The sequence below is a fragment of the Punctularia strigosozonata genome (assembly GCF_000264995.1).
Source record: "Punctularia strigosozonata HHB-11173 SS5 unplaced genomic scaffold PUNSTscaffold_2, whole genome shotgun sequence".
NCBI lineage: Eukaryota > Fungi > Basidiomycota > Agaricomycetes > Corticiales > Punctulariaceae > Punctularia > Punctularia strigosozonata.
The window spans coordinates 2,202,994-2,222,189 of NW_006767434.1; the positions used below are offsets into that span (position 1 = coordinate 2,202,994).

The 19,196-nt window shown below is 55.0% G+C and overlaps 7 protein-coding genes across 7 annotated transcripts; 3 read left to right on the forward strand and 4 right to left on the reverse strand.

The window, feature by feature from the left end:
- Positions 1 to 911: 911 nt before the first annotated feature.
- PUNSTDRAFT_82268 (peroxiredoxin Q) lies at positions 912 to 2,555 on the reverse strand. Its single transcript, XM_007380342.1, has 5 exons — positions 2,370 to 2,555; positions 2,264 to 2,314; positions 2,118 to 2,215; positions 1,944 to 2,065; positions 912 to 1,894 (listed from the first exon to the last, which is right to left on the reverse strand). Exons 1-5 carry the CDS (start codon positions 2,497 to 2,499, stop codon positions 1,765 to 1,767), a joined length of 531 nt encoding a protein of 176 aa, XP_007380404.1. The 5' UTR covers positions 2,500 to 2,555; the 3' UTR covers positions 912 to 1,764.
- Positions 2,556 to 2,691: 136 nt separating this feature from the next.
- PUNSTDRAFT_97760 (chaperone) lies at positions 2,692 to 3,235 on the reverse strand. Its single transcript, XM_007380343.1, has 4 exons — positions 3,146 to 3,235; positions 2,995 to 3,090; positions 2,864 to 2,945; positions 2,692 to 2,808 (listed from the first exon to the last, which is right to left on the reverse strand). Exons 1-4 carry the CDS (start codon positions 3,209 to 3,211, stop codon positions 2,783 to 2,785), a joined length of 270 nt encoding a protein of 89 aa, XP_007380405.1. The 5' UTR covers positions 3,212 to 3,235; the 3' UTR covers positions 2,692 to 2,782.
- Positions 3,236 to 3,382: 147 nt separating this feature from the next.
- On the forward strand, positions 3,383 to 5,180 carry PUNSTDRAFT_97765 (3-deoxy-7-phosphoheptulonate synthase). The gene is made up of 9 exons (XM_007380344.1): positions 3,383 to 3,405; positions 3,485 to 3,542; positions 3,591 to 3,647; positions 3,699 to 3,791; positions 3,847 to 4,180; positions 4,232 to 4,393; positions 4,440 to 4,559; positions 4,615 to 4,680; positions 4,731 to 5,180. Coding segments are annotated over exons 1-9 (1,152 nt in total). The 5' UTR covers positions 3,383 to 3,404; the 3' UTR covers positions 4,992 to 5,180.
- Positions 5,181 to 5,958: 778 nt separating this feature from the next.
- On the forward strand, positions 5,959 to 8,694 carry PUNSTDRAFT_97766 (uncharacterized protein; the record flags this gene model as incomplete). Its single annotated transcript, XM_007380345.1, has 8 exons — positions 5,959 to 6,141; positions 6,196 to 6,289; positions 6,342 to 6,812; positions 6,870 to 7,177; positions 7,231 to 7,378; positions 7,432 to 7,831; positions 7,885 to 8,395; positions 8,455 to 8,694. 8 exons carry the CDS (start codon positions 5,959 to 5,961, stop codon positions 8,692 to 8,694), a joined length of 2,355 nt encoding a protein of 784 aa, XP_007380407.1.
- A 317-nt stretch (positions 8,695 to 9,011) lies between these two features.
- PUNSTDRAFT_111219 (UDP-Glycosyltransferase/glycogen phosphorylase) lies at positions 9,012 to 13,111 on the forward strand (the record flags this gene model as incomplete). The annotated part of the gene is made up of 19 exons (XM_007380346.1): positions 9,012 to 9,587; positions 9,640 to 9,871; positions 9,925 to 10,065; positions 10,159 to 10,584; positions 10,640 to 11,328; positions 11,383 to 11,421; positions 11,477 to 11,498; positions 11,548 to 11,680; positions 11,737 to 11,802; positions 11,864 to 11,867; positions 11,894 to 11,897; positions 11,934 to 12,281; positions 12,334 to 12,425; positions 12,481 to 12,500; positions 12,563 to 12,667; positions 12,725 to 12,764; positions 12,817 to 12,884; positions 12,935 to 12,980; positions 13,031 to 13,111. 19 exons carry the CDS (start codon positions 9,012 to 9,014, stop codon positions 13,109 to 13,111), a joined length of 3,132 nt encoding a protein of 1,043 aa, XP_007380408.1.
- Positions 13,112 to 13,199: 88 nt separating this feature from the next.
- Positions 13,200 to 15,632, reverse strand: PUNSTDRAFT_141428 (beta-lactamase/transpeptidase-like protein). Its single transcript, XM_007380347.1, has 7 exons — positions 15,084 to 15,632; positions 14,791 to 15,026; positions 14,623 to 14,731; positions 14,329 to 14,574; positions 14,081 to 14,266; positions 13,852 to 14,027; positions 13,200 to 13,795 (listed from the first exon to the last, which is right to left on the reverse strand). The coding sequence occupies exons 1-7, from the start codon at positions 15,339 to 15,341 to the stop codon at positions 13,243 to 13,245; spliced, it is 1,764 nt and encodes a 587-aa protein (XP_007380409.1). The 5' UTR covers positions 15,342 to 15,632; the 3' UTR covers positions 13,200 to 13,242.
- PUNSTDRAFT_141429 (delta-12 fatty acid desaturase) lies at positions 15,593 to 17,344 on the reverse strand. The gene is made up of 4 exons (XM_007380348.1): positions 17,214 to 17,344; positions 17,112 to 17,156; positions 16,806 to 17,060; positions 15,593 to 16,751 (listed from the first exon to the last, which is right to left on the reverse strand). Exons 1-4 carry the CDS (start codon positions 17,291 to 17,293, stop codon positions 15,824 to 15,826), a joined length of 1,308 nt encoding a protein of 435 aa, XP_007380410.1. The 5' UTR covers positions 17,294 to 17,344; the 3' UTR covers positions 15,593 to 15,823.
- Positions 17,345 to 19,196: the final 1,852 nt, after the last annotated feature.

Consider the following 19,196-nt stretch of genomic DNA (forward strand, 5'->3'; position numbering starts at 1 on the left):
TATCCTCGACCCCTGCTCGAGGTCACGCGACGGAACCATCCTTCAGTGACAATTCCTCCGAGGTTCCATCGTGGGCACCGTCTCTCGAATCTCCCATCGCTCGCTTGAGCAGGGAGATCAATGCACTCAGCTACGACGCAGGTCACGAAATCGCCGAAAGATCCGCTCGTGATGATTTGTCCACAGCCGACATTACTGCTACACCGGATCCTCTGGAACCCAAGCAGATCGAGAGCCCGTCTACGAGAGACAAAGGCAAAGCTCGTGCCAAGGAGGGGCCTGACCTCCTTCGCAACGTGCTCCGCAACAATCTCTATTCCGTTACGCCGAAGTCAGCAAGGAAGGCGAACGCAGGCACTCGAGACCTGAAGAAACATAATCCTTATCTGCAACCAGGCAGCGATCCGTCACACTGGAACGGCGTTGTTGACCTTGCGTCTCCCGAGCGATATCGCCCTGGCCAAACTGCAAACGCCTCACGAATCCCAAGCGCATCCAAGATACCACTCTCAGCGCCACGAACCAGGGCGGACCTGGGTCAAGCACCCAAACTTGGTCGAACGCCCAAGAAAGATGCTGCCAATCGCATGACGCAGGACGTGCTACGTGGCCTGAGTAATAAGAAGGCTCAGCGACCTAAAACTTCTGGATCAACCGCCAGTAGCAGCATCCTCAGTCCGCCCTCGCTCACCCGTTACACGAAGCCTGGCTACACCCGTCACGGCAACAATAAGGGTGCACAGACGAGTGCCAGTGACATCTCAACACCTCCCTCCCTGTCGCGCTGGACTGGCGGGTACAATATGAGCAGCGGTCTCCCAGAGGACACGGATAGCCCTATTCCCGCGCCGCCCGACATTATGCGTTATATCACCGGCGAAGGGCGATTATCTGGCCTGCCGCAACCCGATATAAGCCAGGATACCATATCCGCGCCGCCGTCCGTGACCCGGATTGCGCCACCAGCGGAAGGCGACACGATCCAGAGCATGATATCAGATGCCCCGGACATTTCACGTTACACCGCAGCGCCGTCAGCGCGTCCGAGTCTCGCCCCCGAAAGGCTCGAAGACAGCACGGCCTCTGATGCGAGCCTGAACAGTATGATGCGTCGTGTGGGGCTTGACTTTCGCTTGTCCGAACGCGGGGACGAACTACAGCAGGACCCCAATGCATCGATAGGGTCATCGGACGACTCTTTCGACGATGAACTCAACGACACCGCACATCCATCAGCGGCGTTCCAGTTTGCGTTGCAGCAGGGTGGGAGGCGTGACTCACTTGATGACTCGTTCGGCTCCAATGAATCCGGCAGTTCGTCGCTAGACGACGAGACTGGTCAAGGTGTTGTCCATCCCTTCGCCATCGGAGGTGAACCTATTGAAGACGACTTCTCGGACGAGTCCTTCGACGGAGGGAACGATCAGGAGGAGGAAACGGTATTTGGGAGACCACCAGCTCAGCGTTACGCTGCTGAGTCCCAAGTGGGGGGCGGCAACGGACAGCTGCGATTGCTGGGCGAGGGTCTTTTGGAGGATACGCTGGGGATCAGTGCGCAATTAGCCAGACAAGGACGAGTGGAGGAAAGCCCTACACCATGGGGGGCAAATATTCCAAGGTACATGTAGTATACAAGGTATACGAATCTCATTGGTTCGCATTGCCTACGGACCGTAAGATTTCACGCGATGAACATGAGGATCGATGGAGACGTAGGCTCTCGTAAAAGTGGACATATCAATGAATGTGAACCTGCACGATCACTCAGACTGCATTCCCTTCAGACGCTGGTGCAGTCTCTGGTGCTTTGGTCCCCTCAGCGGCGAGCTTGTCAAGCCATTTCTGCACAAACTTGACATGGGCATTGTAATTCAGTGTAGCGTCATGCACGTCCCTGTAGAAAGTCAGATTCTGCACCTGAAGTCATGACTCAGCCTTCCTACCTGACAACGCCTTGGGTATCGATGATGAAGGTTACTCGGGCAGAATCGGCCATGCCAAGTAGTCCTTTACCAACAGAATATGCCTTTCGCGCTTCGCCGTTGCTGTCGCTGAGAATCGGGAACTAGTTCAAAGGATTCGTCATTATACTTTTTGTACTTGGCTTGGTAAATTACCGTCAGCTTCTGTTTCTCTACGAATTCTTTCTGCTTATCCACCGGGTCAGGGCTTATCCCAATGACTTGTAACTGGGAGCTCTTAAAGACATCCTTCTCTGGTATGCGGTTCAGAACGGGAAATAGATACAGGCATATTGACTCACCGGCAAGCGCGTCTCGGAATTGGCAGACCTCCTTCGTGCAGCCGTACGACCCTGCGATAGCATTTCAGCATGTCTCGTAACCTTTTGAAAGGAAAACGCTGCCGACCAGACTTCGGATAGAAGAGTAAGGCAGCGGGGACGCTGTTTGCTCCCGGTGTGAAAGTATACGTGTCTCCATTCGCATCCGGTAGGGTGATGGAGGGCGCTGGTTCGTTCAAAAGAGGATGAGGTGCCATGCTAGCCAGATATAGCGTAGCCTAGATATCCGCCAACTGCGACAGAAACGGGGTAGCGCCCGGAGAGACGATAAGACAACCGCGTGAGCCTCGAGGCGGGCTGGTGCGGGAACTAGAGAGCATAACACGTGATGGCGCTTGAAGCAATTCGGGCTTTTGTGAGGAGACTTGGCGATATTGTATGAACATGAGCGCGAGGTATTATCATATGCAAGCCGACTGGGACAACATGCAGCAAGAGGTATTAGTGCGGTGCTTAGAGTAGAAACAGCCAGCGAATCCGTCATTTGTTTGCGGCGTTCATCATCTCTACCGATATCTATGAGCACAGAAACCAATAAGAGCATTTGATCTGGCTACGTGCCTGCGTTTTGCTCCGCGAACCGTGCCCCTACTCTTTCCGAATGTTTGAGGAATTTGTCCGCACAGTTCATAACACATTGTTCCTGGGCAGGATCAATGCGCTGCCCGCAAAGGATAACACAGGGAGCCGACCTCCTTTGAGGATAGTGCCTTACTGGTAAAGTCGTTGCAGCACGAGTTGAAGCACCGTTCCACGAGACCAGAGTACATTCGAAGAAAATCTTGCATCTGCCAGCAGGTGCTCTTTCAACAAAACGTCGTAAGAGTAGAGCCCTTATCGCACCTGCTTCTTCTCAATAACCTTCGTCATTTGTGCCTGCTCGGCAGCATTGAATTGAGAGAAATCCATGGTCGAGAGTGCAAGTGCTGTTCCTATGGATGGACCGTTGACGTCGGGCAGAGAGACGCAGACAGCCACGTGACTCGCACTCCATTTCATACTTAAAGTTTGCGAAATTTCGAATGTATCAGAGAATACGTCTTGATCCCTTGCGGTGAACACTTCAGCCGTCTTGACTCGACTCCCTGCACGACAGTGGACCAGTGAGTGCGACTTTTCATCCCACCAGTCCAATAATGTCTGAACGAAAGCCCTTTCCTCGCCGCAATCTGGGTACGTTAGTGTCCGATTTCGATCGCGTTACGCTCAAGGATGCATCCACGACGCTGGTAGATCGCAGGTATGTACAGTATATTGCTTCAGAGTACGGCGTTCTGAACTACATCAGAGTGAAGAGCACTCGCCCCTTGATCCCCCCGCAAATTCTCGCTGAGGACCTCCCTCTGTGCGCACCTTGATTCCGGGGAAGCCGGACCTTGGTTGACCGTAACAGCAGTACCCTCACCGGCGCCCAGACCGTCCTAGAAGGCCGCAAAGCCACTGAAGCCATCCTGCGCGGCTACGATGACAGGATAATGGTGGTCGTTGGGTGCGTCGGACTGACCCGCCTTCGTATCATTCGGCGCCAATAAGGACGAGCCTAGGCCATGCTCAGTTCACGATATCGATGCCGCTACCGAGTACGCCAAGAAGCTAAAGGCATACGCGGACGGCGCGAAAGAGGACCTTCACATCGTTATGCGCGTCTACTTCGAGAAGCCGCGGACAACGGTCGGCTGGAAGGGTCTCATCAACGACCCCGACATGAACGGCAGCTTCCAAATCAACAAGGGACTGCGCCTTGGTCGGACGTTGCTGTTGGATATCGCCAGAATGGGCTTGCCTGCCGGATGTGAGTTCCTGGATACGATCACGCCGCAGTACACGGCAGATTTGGTCACCTGGGGCGCTATCGGCGCCCGCACGACTGAGAGCCAGGTGAGTGTATGGCAAACCGTTCCGGCCGCTAGCGACCTAATTCCGCGGCAGGTCCATCGTGAATTGGTATCTGCATTGTCGATGCCGACCGGCTTCAAGAACTCCACCGATGGCAGTATCGGGATTGCCATCGATGCATGCAGGGCGGCGAAGACCCCTCACGTCTTCTTGTCCGTCGGCAAGGAGGGTTTGAGCAGTATTGTTGAGACCGAGGTATGTCCCCCGCGTGATAGTGCGCACTGGTGCCAATTCTTGTCAGGGCAACCCCGACGTTCACGTTATCTTGCGCGGTGGAAACAAAGGACCAAATTACAATCGCGAGTTCGTTCGCGAGTGCGGAGAGAAGCTTGCTAAAGCCGGATTGCCTCAGAAGATCATGGTATGTGCCTCGATCAGCTGACGGCGGCGGTGACTGATCGTTACGTTGAATTCAGATTGACTGCAGTCACGGCAACAGCTCGAAGCAGCACCGGAAGCAAGCCGAGGTTGCGGAAGACATCGTGAGTCTTCCTGCATTCAGGTTATCGTTTCTTGTTTAACATCCAGCCAGGCCCAGCAACTCGAGTCGTTAGACACGGCGTCGATGATCATGGGTGTCATGATTGAGTCCAATCTTGCCGAGGGACGACAAGACATCCCTCCCGCTGGCCGCGCGGGATTGAAGTACGGCCAATCGGTGACGGATGCTTGCTTGTCCTGGGAGATGACTGTCCCCGTTCTCGATCGTCTCCGCCAAGGTGTCCAGAACCGCCGCAAAGCAGTCTATGAAGCTGCCCGAGGGATCGCCTCCAATGGCGTCAACGGCGCCTGAAAGCCCACTAGAGGAATCGCCGGACCCATTTTGCCGGCATTGTACTTGTTTTGCATATTGTACGTTGATTGTGTAGTTGTGCTGTACCGCCTTGCTCGTGTATGCTGTCGTCATCCTATCGCCAATGTATCGCCGTGATGCGTTCCGTATTGCGCTATCTGTGGCGTGGACGTACTGAATAGAAAGCCCGTGCGTGTTGAATTGGTCATGGCACTCTTTATCCCCTAGGAACTTCAAATGCCAGCTGCGGTTGCCTGTACGGTATTTGGCTGCGCCCGGTGACAGAATCTCGGGACTCGTTTGACCAAGTGTGGTCGTGGAACGCTGTGCATTCCCGTTCAGTTCCAGTGAAGTCATATGCCTCTCATAGATAGCGCTCCGCAATAAAGCCATCGTCGATGCAGTACCAAGGCACCAGTATGTCGATTTCATGTCGTCAAGAGATACTGAGAAGAAATTTGAAATTTGAACTCTGAAGAGCATACAGAAACTTCCTACATAGCTCCTGTCAATAAGCGGATCGAAATGTTGCCTGCTCATCGGGAGAGCGTGCTTGCCTGCCGATTCCACGGAAATGGTTGACTATGCACCAGCTGTAGTCCCGGAGATTCAAGACCGTACACGGCAAGACACAAAAGGCAAGTCGATGATACTTGGCAATGTACAGATGCACGATGGTCTGCCGACTCGCAACGTCGGGAGTGCTAGAGCCTACAGTTCGCTCATGTATCTGGGTGAATGTGGTGGGCTTCTTGTTAGATAATAAGATAGATGCTAAGCGAGAGACCTGTTGCAGGGATCGTTCGCGTGCAGTGGGCATGAGTGAAGGACATTTGCTAGCTGAATGAATCGTCGTGTGCGGACGGGGGAGAATCAGTGAGAAAGAGCCGAGCGTCGCGGCTGGCCGGACCGGCTCGCCTCTCAATCCACGTGAGCATTCCACCAGCACGACTTACCGCGCGCCACCATGGCATCCCTCAAGCCAATCCTGAATTCGCTCCTGCGATCGCTGCCACCAGGCCCTATCGACAAGGCGGCACTCGACTCGCTTGTTCGTGACACGCTTTCACAGGCGGACGCAAAATCGAGCCCGGAGAACCGCAAAACACAATGGGAGTACCTACTCAAAGAGCAAGTCCTAACATTGGCTGTGCGTATCGATTTTCGTTCGTGGTTTTGATATTGGTCATGAATCAGTAATCAGTCAAACGAAGGAGGGGCTTTGGACGACCCTGACACAACGTATTACGACCAACTCCGAGACATGCTTGATGTGGTACTAACATTCACTGAACAAGGCAAGTTCGAACCATGCGCCACTCGAGCATACATAGTGCTAATGAACAGCAGATGCATGCGACCCGACTTTCCCGTTTACTACTCTGCAAGATCTCATTGAGACACACACCATCGCCTCCTGCTCTCACCTCTTCTCCTGGATCGAGTCTCGTGCGAACCGTCTCACTGCCGGAATGGTGCCACAGAAGGGGAAGGCGCTCGTCCTCCTCCGAATGCTTAATGACCTTTTGCGCCGACTCTCGAAGATGGGCGACGCCACGGTGTTCTGTGGTAGAATATTGTCGTTCTTAAGTGCCGTGTTCCCGTTGGGCGAGCGTAGTGGCGTGAACCTCAGAGGAGAATATGGGCCGACATGGGAGGGTGTGATGGAGGCGGTAGTGAAGGAAGACGGCAGTTCAGGGGGGATGGACGTTGACGAGAAGATGAAGCCACCGGAGAACGCACTGGGCGAGCCAGGGGATACCAAAATGCAGGTGGATGAAGAAAACCCTTCTCCGTCCAAATCATCCTCAGGATCCGATGGTGGGTGACCGGTATTCATGATAAACTGGGACGTGCTAACATAAGACGTCGTCCCAGACTTCTACTCGACATTCTGGTTCCTACAATTACCGTTCTCCAAACCCCCAGTGTTCGCGGAACCAGGGATGTTCGCCCGCTTCAAGACCGCCGTGAATAAGGTTCTTCCCGTGATCCACGAGGCGAATGCGAAGGAGCGCCTCTTGATAGGCAGCAGCAGCAAAACGCATGCTGCTGCAGTGAAGTCCCAAGTAACTCCAAAGCGGAAGCGTGATGCGATCGACACGGACGGAGATGAGGAAGATGTTGGGACCAACGACTACTTCTTCGCTAAGTTCCTGACGAGCCCTGAACTTTTAGATCTAGAGGTTGGTTGTCCTGCTTTTGGGGCAAGACAGCGTTCATCGTCGCCTTGTTGTAGATTGCAGACAGTCACTTCCGACGACAATTCCTCTTTCAACTCCTCATTCTCCTTCAACACCTTCAGACTTTCACTAGAAACGCCAAGGCTGCCTGGTATACGCCACGAAATCGTTCATTGCAGATGGATTTCACACTGGAGACCGCAGGCATGTCTTCACGTACTCTATCCCTGGCAGCGATCCCTGATGTCCTATTATAGATCCGAATGTGAAGGGGAAGTCTGCGAGTGATCTCCAATGGGTCTCGGAGACTATGCACAAAGCTATTGACGAGCTGCGCCAGACAGCTCCCAATGGGCGTGGATTTTCAGACACAGTTCGAGTGATACTGGAGCGTGAACGGAACTGGGTAAGGTGGAAGAACGAATTGTGCGCACCATTTGATCGGGAACCATGGGCGCAAGAGATAGAAGAGGAAACGGAGGATGACTCGAAGGAGAGGAAAAGGCGGCGCGTCGGGCTTGAGGAAGCCACGGCAGGGGCGAGGAAGAAGATGCAAGAGGATCCACCTGAATGGCCCCATGCTCTTGGCTCGGAGGCGCTGACAGAGATCTGGGAGATGGGATACAGGGACTTAGACGATCTCCAACGACCTTTCCAGTCAGTTCTTATCATCCTTCGCCTCTGCCATCGATTGACGTTGATCATTACAGTCCTGACGACCCGAAAGTATACGCAAAAAGGATACAAATGGTGGACAAGCGGATCGAGATGCGGAAAAAGCAATTGGAGGCTCGAGCAGAGCAAGAAGCGCGAGAACTGGCAAAGGTCCTCCCCGCGATAGCACCAATACCCGCCGCTTCGCCGACACATGCACCGTCTCCCGCCCCCGCGTCCACGAGCCAGACTTCTTCCGCGCCTGCTTCCCAGCAAACAGACGTACAGATGTCCGAGCCCATTCCGCAGTCCACGGCTCATCTTGCCGCGACAAGCCCACCTCTACACCCGTCTCTCCCGGCCAAACCCGGTACATTGACCGTGCCCACAGCGCCACCCAAACCTGCGGTATCAACACCTACTGTAGAGGTACCACCGCCCGCGCCTGTTCCATCTCCTGTGATTGCTGTACCGGTAACGGCAACGCCCACGGTAGAAACCAAGCAAGAAACCCCCAAACCGGACCCCAAGTTCTCCTCGGATTCGCAGCTGGCAGCGTTGGAACAAGTACGAAATTTCATGCCCTTGCATACGAGAGCGCTGAACGTGTTCTTCCATGACTGTAGTCCAAGCAACGCTGGGCATGGCTCGCGTTGCGTGGTTCTCGAGACACCCACTTGGCACACTTCGCTAAGATCGGGACAGGAGATGTTCTCGCGCTGGTCGCAGAGATCGAAAAGTCTGTTGAGAAAGAAAAGGAGGCAAAAGACATAGCCGAGAGGAGACCAGAAGGCGGGGCGAGCATTGCTGGGGAGGAGAGGGATGTGGGCAGCCCGGCCACTGTTGTGCCCGAGGTAGCAGGATAGGGGACGGACAAAGGGTGTTTTTACTAGCATTATTAATGCATCGTCGATACACCTGTTATAATGGACGATGCACTCCGTGTTGTACCGGCTAGCAATTTACCGGCCACGCTCCCTCTTCCCGGAATTGCGGCAATGGTTACGCGGTGTGGAACTGCTCCGGTATCAGAAAGCAGTGAGCTCCTATCAGCCGGAACCGGAACCGAGACTCAGCAGCATGCACACACTGCGGGCGACGACGAATGCGTTATGCCGCTCCAATATAACATGGAATCGATCGACAGTGTACTGTCTTGGTTCTTCCTCTGTATATTGCCGTCATGGCCTCGCACACGCGACGGTTGACAGACGACTCCAGTAACCCGCACTTAGGCTTCTCTCAAGCGCAACCCCCGCTGTCTCAACTCTTTCAGGATGCCGCTCTCTATAACCGGGTTTTACATTCGGATGGCCGGAAGTCCTATGATCTATCGCCTACAATGTTGGACAGAAATGAGTCTGTCGTTAGCTTCGCGGAGCTCGTGGGGCAAGATCTCGATGAAGGAGAAAAGACTGCTAGCGGACGATTCGCGCAATTCGCGGCAGCCGACTGGCTTTCGGACGACGAAGAGGAAACGGGAGAGCCAGAGTCCTATGAAGACGATGATGGGCTTGAAAACTCCACCACATCGTCACCTCCGTCTACCCCGGTTCCCGATCGAAGTTCCGAGGTAGCCGATTCAGGATACGGTACCGTCAATGAGGAAGATGCAGCGAGCTCTGAGGAGCACAGACTGACACCTGAAGAGATAGTGGATGTACTAGTGCAGGAGTTCGGATCGCTGACAGAGGGGAACGAAGAGGAACACTTGATCAAGGAAGGGGACGGGGCATTCCTCCAGGATGTTAGCATCTTGGTCTGTCTATTCACCCCTTACTCGTAATGCATACACCAACATGAATCCATAGGGTGTTCTCCATCTTACATCCCATCGACTTGCATTCCATGCCAGTCTGCTCGCAACACGACCCGACCTCGGTGCGCAGGACGAGATCATTAAAGCTGGACCGACCCTTGTCCGCCGCAAAGGCCTAGTGCATCGATCGCGAAGGGTGTGGATGGAGCTTTCACATGATACGGTCAGCTTGTATCCTTCAAGTCGCCCGGAGGACCGTATCAAACCGTTGCGTAGCATATTTCGTGAGTAGCACACGCTCCCATCTCGTTCGGAGCAGACTCTGACCCGAGTACAGTAAGTTCCATTAAGGACATCAGTCATATTGAAGAAAAGCACCCTCGTTCTATCCGCGTATCGATTGAAGGGATCGATGGCGCTAGGATCCTTGAATTTGACACTGAAGAATCTGCCAGGGATTGGAGACGGGAGATGCAAGGTACATTCTTCTCACCCCGATCGTCTCGCTCGCACTAATCTACCTTCGGAGGTGCTCTGTTTTTGTTCCGTCATCGAAAGCATGCGGATCTAGATCAATCACAACCGGACACGCAGGGCATACGAATGAGCATTCCTCTAGATGCCATCATCGACTTCAAGGTTCAACCAGCTATCAATGAACACGCGTGGGTTTTGAGTCTAGCCTTTCCTCCAAGTGAGGACAGTACGGGGAGCCTTGCCGAAACTGCCAGACCTGACCGACCTCGCGTGATACAATTCGCTACCCTCAAGTCCGGTTTCAGTTTCGACGATATTGGATATTACATCGGAGCCGCAAAATCACGACATGCAGGCGACGATACCGTCGGCAGGCTTGCACCAATTGTGGTTGATTTTGGCCCATTAACGTTTCTGGACAACCGCAACCAGCTACAGGAAGCCACAGAAGACCCAATGAAGACCAAGGATAGCATCATCAGGAAAGCGCTTGCTTTCGATGCTCACGAGACTATGTGGAGTAAGTGGGATACACGCCACACGCCATTCTGACTCTTGTTCACTCGCGTATCCAGCAACCCGCGCTCGGCTTCGGCGTGGTATATGCACCTCCGGTTATTTAGCGGTGGTGAGGCAGTTTATCGGCTTCTGGAGCAAATCGTGCACCGGCCTGGACGATATATACCGCATCCCTGTTTCAATCGTCAAAAGCGTCAAACCAATCGGCAGCCTCTTCTCAATGCGGGATGCCGGACTTGTCATTGAGATCATAGGCCAGGCAGATCTCAAGTTCGACTTTCCATCGGAAGTTATTCGAGATGCTGCTCGTGGGCGCATCTTAGAGGTCATGGAAGCCGATCTAGAACGCGTCGAGCAATCCCCCTCAAGCCCTTCATCGCCATTACCTCAGGGGCCCGTTCGTCGATCTTCTGTCCAAATGCTGGCACCCTTGTCTCGCGCTGTTGCCAAAATCAAGCAGAGCCCTGTTCCGATAGAGGTCCGGGATCGCCTTCCCAAGGTGCTGAACCTCCCGAAGCGATCGCTTTCGCATATGCCAGCCAAACATTTCGTATGCCTCACTATAGGCAGTCGCGGTGATATACAACCTTATATCGCTCTTTGTCGGGCACTCCGGGATGAAGGACACCGAACTACCATCGTTACTCACGAAGAGTTCAAGGAATGGATCGAAAGCTTTGGTATCGAGCACCGGACGGCGGGAGGCGACCCCGGTGCTCTGATGAAATTGAGTGTGGAGCACAAAGTGACAATCCTTTCTCTGATTGTGAGGCCGTTTTGCTGAATCAACGAACCGCAGATGTTCTCTCCCCAATTCTTCAAAGAGGGATTGACGAACGTGAGCATTGATTGTCGTCTTTGATTACAGCGCTATTTTTTCATCGTCCCATTAGTTCCGTGACTGGTTGGACCAACGTATGTGGTGAAAGGGATCTCAGACTTTCACTTTGTTGACTCCACACAGTACTTTTGGACGCTTGGGCTGCCTGCATAGACGCTGATGTCTTATTGGAGAGCCCGTCGGCCATGGCAGGTGTTCACATCGCAGAGGCTTTGTCGATTCCTTATTTTCGCACGTTTACCATGCCATGGACGAAGTGAGTTACATGTTGCGTATTACCCGAATGCAACACCTAACATACCACATCATCAGGACCAAAGAGTTTCCTCACGCTTTCATTTCTCCCCCGGTTGAAGCACCTACCGCGAACGCTGCATCGTAAGTGATCTCAGTACCGTGAACCGTGCACAACATATTGATCCATCTCGGCCCTGTATAGCTATGTTTTGTTCGACAGTGCGTTTATGAGCACCGTGTGGGTCTCCGCTGACTGACATACGCGCCGCCAGATGTTCTCTGGGCCGCAACGTCGGGACAGATCAACCGTTGGAGACGTGAATCGCTAGGTCTGGCTCCCACGGACATGAGCCACCTTGCACAATCCAAGATCCCTTTCATATACAACTTTTCGCAAGCCGTGGTTCCGAAACCCCTTGACTGGGGCGACGCTACAGTGATCTCCGGCTACTGGTTCCTCGATGACCCGGATCCTGGTTGGTCGCCTTCGGAGACTCTGTTGCGATTTATCGATAGCGCAAGGAAGGAGAATAAGGCCCTCGTATACATAGGGTTCGGAAGCATCACGGTACCTGATCCGGTGGCGATGACTGAGGCCATCGTGCAAGCAGTCGTGAAAAGTACGTGCAATGCATACCTTGTCCAGCTTGAGGCATCTCAACGTGCGCGCAGGTGGCGTTCGGGCAATCATTTCTAAAGGCTGGTCAGCACGGATGTCGAAAGCCCCAGCCACGGAGGTTGCATTGCCGGAGCAATGTATGATGGTGTGTATGCTATTGCGTATAATTTTATTTCATTCTGACGAGGATCGCTCGCTAGATAGACAAAGTACCGCATGAGTAAGTTGGCAAAACTGGTGCTCTCTGACGGACGTTATGAACGACCCTTCATGATCATTTAGTTGGCTCTTCCCACGCATAGACGCAGCACTCCATCACGGTGGTGCAGGGACTACAGGTGCCAGTCTGCGCGCAGGGATTCCCACATTGATTAAGCCCTGGTTCGGGTGCGTGCTATGCATTGCCCATAGCAAGCCAGAAGTTCAGCGCTGATGCCCACTTAGGGATCAATATTTCTGGGCCTCTCGCGTGCATAGCATAGGTGTAAGTCCCTCGCGGCTTCATCCGATCATGTACTCATTGTGCTTGGGCATAGGCTGGAATGAGGGTTAGCCTCCGTGTGAATGAGCTTGCAGACGCGTTCGTCAAGGCGACGACAAGCCGGTAAGGGCGTGTTTAGACCTTACATATCATATACTAAAGCCAAACTACAGTAGGATGAAAGAGAAAGCTGCGCTCATTGGACAGCGTATACGTGCTGTACGTGACGTATCGAGTTGATATTACCATTCCTCTGACGTCGCATGTAGGAGGACGGGGTGCACGTTGCCATCCAAACCATACGTATGTATATGACTCGAGCAGGACAAGATCGAACTCAGCTACATTAGTCTTGTATATATGTAACAAACTATTTTATAACGATATATATACTCGCGGTAGAAGCGCTATATGTAGAATAATGCACTGAATGGTTGGGGTCATAGAGACATTACCCTCGCAATTTTGCTGCTTCCGATACCTATGAGTCGCCGTCAATTCTGTCAAACCAAGTATAGGCCCTTTGCTTGGCAGTCCCCTTTCGCAAAACAAGGCCATCATTGTAATCGAAATATCCGAAACCCAGAATTCTGTCGCTCGCCGCCGCGAACTCAACGAGGATCGGGATGCGCTCCGTCACCGGGAATTCGAATGGTCTGGTGTCGGCTCCATAGCCCTCGGTGAAAAGCTCCGTCATGAATAAGGCGAAGGTCATGTTTCTGTGATGGATCCACTCAGGGCGGAGTATGGGTGATGGGGCCATGTGGGCATGTGTGGTTCGAGCCCGCTTGAGGGCGGCAACGAGCTGATACTCCGAGCGCTTGGAGGAGGTATTCGCGGAATCCACCGCATCGAACGTGTGCCTCACTTCGCTGCAATACGTCGACTCGCTGGCAGGCGCGCAGAGTGCGATCCGACCATATCCTAGGTTTTCGTATGTTCCGGCAAACTTGGACAGAGGATGAGCGGAATTTCCATCGCCATCAGTCGCCGGCCGGGACCAGACCGGATTTGACGCTGACGACGTCAGTAGTCTACGTCCTCGTCAGTGGACGGAACGTCAATCGGCTGTCCCCTCATTATTTCTCACCTAGCGGACGTCTCTGTCTCTGGGCCCAGTAGCTTATCGATCACGCGGAGAACGACCGCATCATTGAGCCAGTCTAGGTCCTCAGCATTGACGAAGTTGACCGCGCCGAGTCCCAGCGATGGTACGACCACGACGTAGGCATTGAATGCCCTTAAATTGCCGGCGTGTTGCAAAACCTATGTTGAGGCATATCAGCTGGGATTCTATCCCCGGGGAGGGAAGAACTTGCATCGTGCCCTCTATATGAGAATCGGGTCCACCCCAATCCATAGCCCTGGATGGACCGGGTGACCGAACCTCTCCCGTTGATAACGACATATGCAGTGGTAAGATCCTCGAAGATATCTTGAGGAATGACTGTGACGTTGGCCGATGGACCGAGTCCCTCGCGTAGCAGCATCTCAAGCCATTTTGTCTGTGAACGAGAATCGGGATGAGGATATCGATGCTGGTCGGCAAACCGAACGGTGGACTCGCCATGTCGGTGACGCTGGAGATGACCCCTCCTGCGCCCGCTATCAACTTTGCACCCTGATCATCGAAAGGGAACGGGACTCTGCGGCCGCCTTCTGTCCAGCAGTGAGACAGGTGCGTAGGATCGGCCCGGGACGGGAAGAATGTAGTGACATCCATATTCAATGGCCCAAAGATGCGGGATGCGACGTAGTCTTCGTAAGACATCCCCGACAACGTTTCCACGATGTGCGAGCCGGTGATATACATCTAGATATCGGGGTCAATTTCCTGCTTGAGGGAGGGATACCAGCTTACCGCATTATTATAATGATATTGCTGACGGAGTTCGCGGGTGGGACGTAGGTGTCTGAGCTTTCGTACGATATCCAACGGCGACTCCGAGGGAGCGTACATGTTGTCATGCCTGCGTAGATGCTGCATGAAGACGCATGCCATTTCGCTTTTCAGAAAAACACGACGGACCTGGGTAAACCCGTAACATGGGTCAGGAGGTCCTTGATAGTCGCCTCCGACGTCGCCAAGGGATCCGCGAGCTGCCAGTCATCCGGAAAGAGACCCTTCATCTTCGTGTCCCATGTTAAGCGCGCGACGCCGTCTGGGAGCGCCGTCACGTTTCGACCGGCCGCGAAGTCGTCGATCAGCAAGCCGATCGAGGCGCCCAGGAAGGCTTTCGAGCACGATCCGATATTGAAAAGCGTCTGGGTGCTCGTCAGCGAGGCGACAACCACGAGGTAGACGGTCCGTTCGCGACATACGTGCGGGTCTGCTTTGTCGCCGTGTTCGGTCTTGTTGCCCCATGCACCGAACTCGAACTCGGACTGATCATACTCTCCGCCGATTCTGACTATCCCGAGAGTAAGCCCGGCCCTGTGCCCTTCGAGCTGACTATCGATCCAGTCGGAGAGCTCGGGGGTGATCAACTTCAAGGTATCCGGGCCGTTGTGATTCAGGACCGTCTGGGTGGCACACGCGGACAAAACGAACGCGAGGGGCAACGTCCAGGGAGCAAACATTGGGTAGGCCGGGTCGAGCTACCTGATGCCAATCGCAAGGTGTTCCGGTGTAAGTATGCCGCTGCAAGGCGGCTGCGGATGGGGCGTATACTGACTCGCTCGCATAACCGAGGCACGCGAATGAGCATCCCGTTTGCGAATCATGCAGCGGCGCAGCTCATCAACGGATCCGTAAGTAGATCATATGGCAAACACGAGACCGACCAGAGCAAAGATTTGAGCGTGGTGCTTCTTCCCACACGACCACAGCTGGGAGAGAGACTCGTTGTATTGCATTGTATGATGTATGCCATTCCTTTGTAAAACCGAACCCCGAACTAGACTAACCCTTGATTATGTAACATGCGGGAATCAGCAAGTGACAGCAACGACGAACGAGGGGTGCCCGGTATCGGGCGGAGAACACAAGCGACAAACTGGTCTAATATAATCAGGCGAAGAGAGCCACGCCGACTCTAAGCGCGTGCGGGTAGCCTCTCGTTCTACTTGTCGTTGATCTCGATGCCAGAGTCGCTGGCGCTGTGCTCGGGGTAGAGGGGGCGGCTCGCAGCAAGGCCGTAGGCGTTCTTGTAGAACACGACGTTGCCCTCGTCCTCAACGAATTTGCACTCGTGCCAGACACGGTAGATCTCCGCCCATCCACCCGCACGACCCTCAAGCTTGATGCCGGAGCTCTCGAGCTTCTTGCGGAGAGCATAGGTCGCCTCCCACGCGTGGTAGTGCGGGATTTTGCTGGAGACGTGGTGAAGAACGTGCGTCTCCGAGATACCGTGGGTGGCGCAGGCGCCGATCCAGGCGCCGATTGCGCCGAGGTCGCCCAAGAGGCTGCGATCGAGAGTGGCGAGCGCACCACGGGGGAAGGTGAACTCGGGTGCGCGGTAGTGCGGGAGAATGGGGTCGGTGTGCTGGAGAAAGGTGATGAGGACGAGCCAGTGGTTGACCCAGAGGTAGGGAACGAAGTAGACACGGAACATCTCAGCGAAGCCGCGGGTGTAGCTCCAGGCGACGATGGTCGCGAGCCAGATGAGAACACCGACGTCGGAGAGGATGATCTGACCCCGCTGCTCGGGCTTGAACATGACCGAGCTCGGCTTGAAGTGGTTCGTGCCCGGGGGGTACCGCCTCTGGCCAGATGCGTTGGTCATGATGTACATGGGCCAGCCGGCGATGAGGTAGACGAACGCGCCCCAGGTAGCGCCGATGGGAGAGTCGCCGAGGGCTTCATAAAGCTCTTGCTTGACTTCGTCGACGATGCTAGCGCCGAGGATGTCCTCTTTCGAGGGGTCGAGAGGAGGCAAAGACCGTTCAGACCGGGTCTTTGGAACCCAAACCTGGTCCTGAGTCATATGGCCGGTGGATGCATGGTGCTTGGCGTGGGTGATGCGCCATGAGTGGTAGGGAACGCCGAGGCTGTAGCGGGATTAGGCAAGGGATAATGAATGAGGTCATGCTTCGGGGACTCACGCAGAGTGCAGAACCCATCCTACGGTATTGTTGATGAACTTGGACTCGGAGAACGCCTGGTGACCGCACTCGTGCGCGATGACCCAGAGACCGGTACCGACCAAACCAGCGGCGAAGCCGTAGACGGCCCAAAGTGCGACGCGCGCAAGCAGGTAGAGGTAGGGAGACGGGAGGCTGATGTGCTCGGGCGCGATGAGGGGGTCGACGTAGGTCACGCCCTTGTAGAAGCACGCCAGGAGGAAGAAGTCCCAGACGCTGAGAGCGGGTCAAACTCTGACGTCGCGTGGCAGAGGCCTGGAAACTTACACGTAGAGGGACGACCTGAGCGCGGACCGCTGGAAACAGTGAGCGCTGGAGAGGCAGACGTGTGAGTAGGGGACGCGGACGCAGAGCGGTGGCGCGGCGTACGGGATGGCGCCGAGGAGGTCCTTGATGGTGAGGTCGGGGATGACGACCTCCTGCTGGCTGATGGTGGTGATGCCCGACATGGCCTGCCCTGTCGTGTCTACGTCGTGGCGGGGAAGGAGGAGGCGGGTCGCGGGTGTCTGAGGCGGTCGAGCAGGCTTTTATGCCAAAATTTGGGGGCCGATCAGAGTTCTTTGTGGGGCAAGTGTCACCGTCACACGAGTTCCTGGCGAGCGCGCAGCTGCCATTATGATTCCGCGTCGGGGCTCGACCATCATCGGTCTCCAGCGGGAGCACGGCACATCCTCGACCCAACATGACCGACGCCAAACCGACGCCGCGGCCAGTTAGTTGCAATCCTGACGCGACGTTGCACGAAGCGTGGTGCAGGAGCACTGCCCGAACCCGTCCTCGCGGCCTGCTCTCGCGAACAACTCCGCACACCGCTCGACGGCACAATTCGCCCCAACGGAACGCGAGTACACTGTGCCGCCAGGGAAAAAGACACGAATACCGTGATTGTGTGGTCCGACACCCCTGCAACACCGCTCCGCAGAGCCCCACAATCGATATCAACATTGCGATATCGTGCAGCTAGCGCATTCCCCTGCTTGGCTTGGCGCACTTGCGAGTGCTCCGCTTCAACGACCACGGAAGAATTCACCAGAAATTTGACTAGATGATATGACTTTTTTTGGCTTCATTACATACACTTCTCAGGAGAGCAGCCCAATAGTCTGCGCATGATCGCAAACTTTGGTCCCCGATCGCCTCGTGGTTGAGAGTCGATGCCGGTTCGACCAGTTGGGCTGCCTTGGATATAAGACCGATGGCCACGGCTAGACTTCCTGATGCTTGGGAACGATAAGATGAAAGCACGCAACTTCCAAGAACGCCTGAAAGCTTTGATGAACGAGGTCCCGATTCTGTGGTGGCTCACGTCTGACGGTCTGGGCCACCCATCCAAAGCAAATGTGCGAATAGACGACCAAGCGCGGGTAAGTCAAGCACTCTCTGATCGCACGAAAGTGAAGGCCGTGAAAGGATATCGAGGTTGGAAAATGCACGTGATCGCGTTCGTCCATGAGGCCGATGTTGAAAGAAACGACCGCCGTCGCTCACCCCCACACTTGTAGCCATCGCCGTGGTCGTCGCGCGGCCCATGTCCTCGTCGTTGCCTTCTCCAACGCCCAGCACGATGCCCTCGCCTCCGAGTACACCTCCCGCGCTCGACGCTGACCACCCGACCCCGCGCTCGTCCATATCGCCCTCCGACGGCGACTCATCCATCCTCGAGCTCTCGTTTGACTGGGAGGTCAAGGACGGCCAGCCGGTGCGCATCACGAAGAACCACCACGCCTCGTCGCAATTTTCACCGCCCACACCTCCGGATTTGCATTACGGTTCGGCGCGTCATTTAGACCAACACGCCAAGTCGCCCTCGCCAGTGCCCAGCATCTCGAGCGCGAGCGGTAAACCGACAGGCTTATCCCGATCCGGAAGCGCAGGATCCATACAGGAACCTCTCACAACCAATCCCGCGCGCTCGTTTCAGCGCGCTCAGTCGACCCCCACCGTATTGGCGGGCCCATCGGCCCGTGCTACAGGCCGCCCTGTGCGGTTCCCCAGCGATGACCCCCGAGAAGGCACCCCAGAGCAAGACGAGAAGGAAAACATTGCTCGATCTGGTGTCGATTCAGCGGAGGACCATGCGTCGGGACTGAAACGCGCGCCCTGGACGCGAGGTACCGGCGCGCACGCGATGGTGCAGCGTCCCATATCCGGCGTCGCCCCGTCCTCTTCACAGCGCCCGTTACGTCAAATCGCTCCTGGGTCGATGAGGCCTGCGCGTATGCTCAAGGGCGTCAAGTACGCGCACGGTATGGGCGCAGTTAGCGAACACGAGGGACGCACGAGTCCGCCACGTACGACAACGGAGGATCGTACGGAACTAGGTGAATACTCGCCTCTTGGTCCCTTTGCGCT